Below are 4,133 nucleotides of genomic sequence, written 5' to 3'. Positions count from 1 at the left end.
CGTTGCCTACTCCCCCATTGTGATTTAAGTGCCAACGTTAGCCTCCAAGTTAGGGGGCTAACGTTGGCGCAAACGTTGGTAGCCCAGGGAGAAACTCTCAAGTTCCAACGTTAGCCTCCAAGTTAGGGGGCTAACGTTGGAGCTAACGTTGGCTACTTCCAAAGAGTGATTCATATGCCCAACGTTAGCCTCCAAGTTAGGGGGCTAACGTTGGGGCTAACTTCATGCAACCCGGTTCAATTTTCACTTATTCCATTGTCCTCTCTTCACTCCTAGCCATTCCTCTTTGCTTCAACCTTTCTCCAAGCCTTCTTCACCTATCATTGATCAACCAAACTAATCAAAGTTTTGCTCAAAATCATGAGGTATTCAATCTTCCACAATATGCAACAAATATAGTTCAAAACCTCATGAAATGGCATGAATTCACATATGGTTGGTTCAATCAAGGGAAACATGAAAATCTACTCAATTAGCTTGCTTGTAGCTTAAGAAAGTGCATAATTCTAATGAAAACAAAAGAAAAAGACTAGCTAAAATGGGCTAAGATGACTTGTCATCAACTATCCCTCTTTTTGACGCGATCCATCAAGTCCCTAAATATGCCAAGTTTCTGAAAGAATTATGCATGAACAAGGAGAGAATTCATGAGTTAGAAACCATTCCATTGGGGACCTCCATTTCGGCTTTGATGGGAGCAATACCGAAAAAGTGTGGTGATCCAGGCCCCTGCTTAGTCACTTGTACCATAGATGGTGTCCAATTCATTGATTGTATGTGCGATCTTGGTGCATGTGTTAGTGTCATGCCTCTGTCTATTTATCATGTGTTGAAGCTCCCGCCGTTGAAATGGTTGGCGGCTCGGTTTGTATTGGCGGACAAGAGCATAATATCCGTGGTTGGTATTGCGGAGGATGTGCTAATAAGTATAAAGGGGTTAGTCTTTCCGATTGATTTCTATATTTTGGAGATGCCGCCGAGTGAATGTGAAAGAACATCATCTATTCTTCTTGGGAGGCTGTTCTTGAGGACCTCTCAGTTCAAACTAGATGCCTTTTCGGGTACTTATTCTTTTGAGATTGATAGAAGAGTTGTTAGCTTTAACCTTGATGAAGCCATGAGACACCCGCCGAAGGATCACTCAATTTTCCGGTGTAACTTAATTGACAATGTTGTGGCCGAAGTACATAATACTTATCTTGATGAGAAGAGTATGATTGAAGGTCCGAGTGTAGGGAGCCCCCACGAATGTGAAGAGAACACCATACCCCCTCCGGCTTTACCGGAAGTTCAAATGCCACGTCATGAACAAAGTTTAGAGTTGAAACCACTTCTGCCCTACCTAAATTATGCCTATCTTGATGAAGCTCAAAAGTTCCCGGTAATTGTTGCAAGGGAGCTCACTTCCCACCAAGAGCAGAAGTTGCTTCATGTTTTGAGAAGGAACAAAAAGGCTATAGGGTGGAGCTTGGTGGACCTAGTGGGCATAAGCCCTCAAGTGTGTGAGCACCGAATTTTCCTAGAAGAAGGAGCTAGACCCGTTCGGCAACCTCAAAGGCGTTTGAATCCTACCATTCTAGAGGTTGTAAATAAGGAGGTAACCCGGTTATTAGAAGCGGATATTATCTATCCATTTTGGATAGTGAATGGGTAAGCCCCGTCCAAGTCGTCCCAAAGAAGTCCGGGGTTACCACAATCAAGAATGAGAGCGGGGAGCTTATAGCTACGAGGGTACAAAACTCATGGAGGGTGTGTATTGAATATCGGCGTTTGAACACGACTACTAGGAAGGATCACTTTTCGTTACCGTTCATCGATCAAATGCTTGATTGATTGTCTGGTGAATCTCATTACTGTTTCTTATATGGCTATTATGGGTATTTTCAAATCCACATTGCTTTAGAAAATCAGGAGAAAACTACCTTCACATGCCCCTTCGGAACGTATGCCTACAAGAGAATGCCATTTGGCTTATGTAATGCACCGACAACGTTCCAAAGGTGTATGATGAGTATATTTGCGGATCTTCTAGAGTATGCATGGAGGTATTCATGGAGGATTTTAGTGTCTACAGGGACTCCTTTGATCTTTGCTTGGACAACCTTGCAAAAGTATTAGAGAGGTGTACTAAATCAAACCTTGTTCTAAACTTTGAGAAATGTCATTTTATGGTTTGACAAGGTATTATTTTAGGGCACATTGTCTCTAATAATGGTATTTTTGTGGATCCGGCAAAGGTCAATGTTATTTCTAGCTTGCCTTACCCCTCTTCCGAGAGGGAAGTCCGTGCATTCTTTGGTCATGCAGGTTTTTACCGGCGATTTATTAAGGACTTTAGTAAGGTGGCACTACCTCTCTCTCGGTTGTTGCAAAAGGGTGTTGAATTTGACCTAAGTGAAGAGTGCATGGAGGCCTTTGACAAGCTCAAAGTTGCGTTGACCCAAGCTCCCATAGTAAAGGGCCTGACTAGAGTCGGCCATTTGAAATCATGTATGATGCATCAAACTATGCGGTAGGAGCCGTGCTAGCACAGCGCGAAGGTAAAATTCTTATGGCATTGCCTCTGCCTCTAAAACTTTGGATGGAGCCCAATCCAATTACACTACCACTGAGAAGGAATTGTTAGCCATTGTCTTTGCCTTGGATAAATTCCAGGCCTATCTACTTGGTTCCAAGGTGGTAGTGTACTCGGATCATGCGCCATTGAAATATTTGTTGGCCAAGAAAGAGACTAAACCAAGGTTGATAAGATGGGTATTGCTATTGCAAGAATTTGATCTAGAAATTAGAGATAGGAGTGGTTCGCAAAATCTAGTGGCGGATCACTTGAGTTGCCTTGAACACACAAAGGGCGATCCCACTCCTATTAATGATGCCTTTCCCCTTGAGGGCTTGCAAGCAATCTCTGAAGTGATCCCTTGGTTTGCACCTATTGCCAATTACTTGGTGGCTCGCACCTTTCCTCCCAATTTCTCCAAGCATCAAAAGGATAAGCTTAAAAGAGAATCCAAATATTATGTATGGGATGACCCGTACCTTTGGAGATGTGGTGCAGATCAAGTAATTAGGAGGTGCATCCCACAAACCGAATTCCAGTCTATCTTGGAGGCTTGCCACTCCCCTGAGGGAGGTGGCCATTATGGACCTCAAAGAACTGCCTGAAAGATTCTAGGCTGTGGATTTTGGTGGCCAACACTTTTCAAAGATGCTTCTCTCTTTTATAAATCTTACCCACAATGCCTTAGGTTTGGTAATATCTCCAAAAAGAATGAGATACCCCAACAAACTATGTTGTTTTGTGAGATTTTTTATGTTTGGGGTATTGACTTCATGGGGCCTTTCCCAAACTCTAATGGTTTCCTCTATATTCTGCTAGTTGTTGACTATGTTTCCAAATGGGTGGAAGCGATACCCACCTGGACGGATGATGCTAATGTGGTTCTTTCTTTTGTTCGAAATAATATAATTTGTCGCTTTGGATCACCACGAGTAATCGTGAGTGATCAAGGCTCACATTTTTGCAACAAGAGATTAACAGGGTTAACGAAAAAGTATGGCATCATCCACAAAGTAGCCACATCCTACCATCCCGAAATGAATGGCCAAGCAGAGGTCTCCAACTGAAAAATCAAGCGCATATTGGAAAAGATTGTGAAGCCTCATAGGAGGGACTGGAGTGCTAAGCTCACTGATGCGCTATGGACCTACCGAACGGCTTACAAGACGCCAATTGGCATGAGCCCATTTCGGTTGGTCTATGGCAAAGCTTGCCATCTACAGGTGGAGATAGAGCACAAGGCGTATTGGGCAGTCAAAAAATGCAACTCAGGTTTGGGGGACCAGAATCGAAAGGAAGCTACAGTTGGTAGAATTGGAGTGTCTGAGATTGGAAGCTTATGAGTGTTCGAGGCTCTACAAGGAAAGAATGAAAGCGGTACATGATAGGAATATCCGGAGAAGGGAATTTAGAGCTGGAGACCTTGTCCTTCTCTATAATTCTAGACTGAGGTTGATGCCAGAAAAGTTGAGGTCAAGATGGGAAGGACCTTATAGAGTGGAAAAGGCAGAACCGTATGGGGTCTTTCATTTGAGTCATCCTTCAAGCCCCAACATCTTCAAGCTTAATGGTCATC

At 43.3% G+C, this 4,133-nt stretch overlaps 1 protein-coding gene across 1 annotated transcript; it reads left to right on the top strand.

Annotated features, from left to right (window-relative positions):
- The first annotated feature begins 628 nt into the window (after positions 1-628).
- LOC112742625 (uncharacterized) lies at positions 629-3,900 on the top strand. Its single transcript, XM_025791862.1, has 2 exons — positions 629-1,597; positions 3,649-3,900. Exons 1-2 carry the CDS (start codon positions 629-631, stop codon positions 3,898-3,900), a joined length of 1,221 nt encoding a protein of 406 aa, XP_025647647.1.
- The last annotated feature ends 233 nt before the right edge of the window (positions 3,901-4,133 follow it).

Source organism: Arachis hypogaea, chromosome 14 (genome assembly GCF_003086295.3).
Source record: "Arachis hypogaea cultivar Tifrunner chromosome 14, arahy.Tifrunner.gnm2.J5K5, whole genome shotgun sequence".
NCBI lineage: Eukaryota > Viridiplantae > Streptophyta > Magnoliopsida > Fabales > Fabaceae > Arachis > Arachis hypogaea.
Note: the sequence above shows the minus strand (reverse complement) of the source record. Positions and strands in the feature narration are given on the sequence as shown.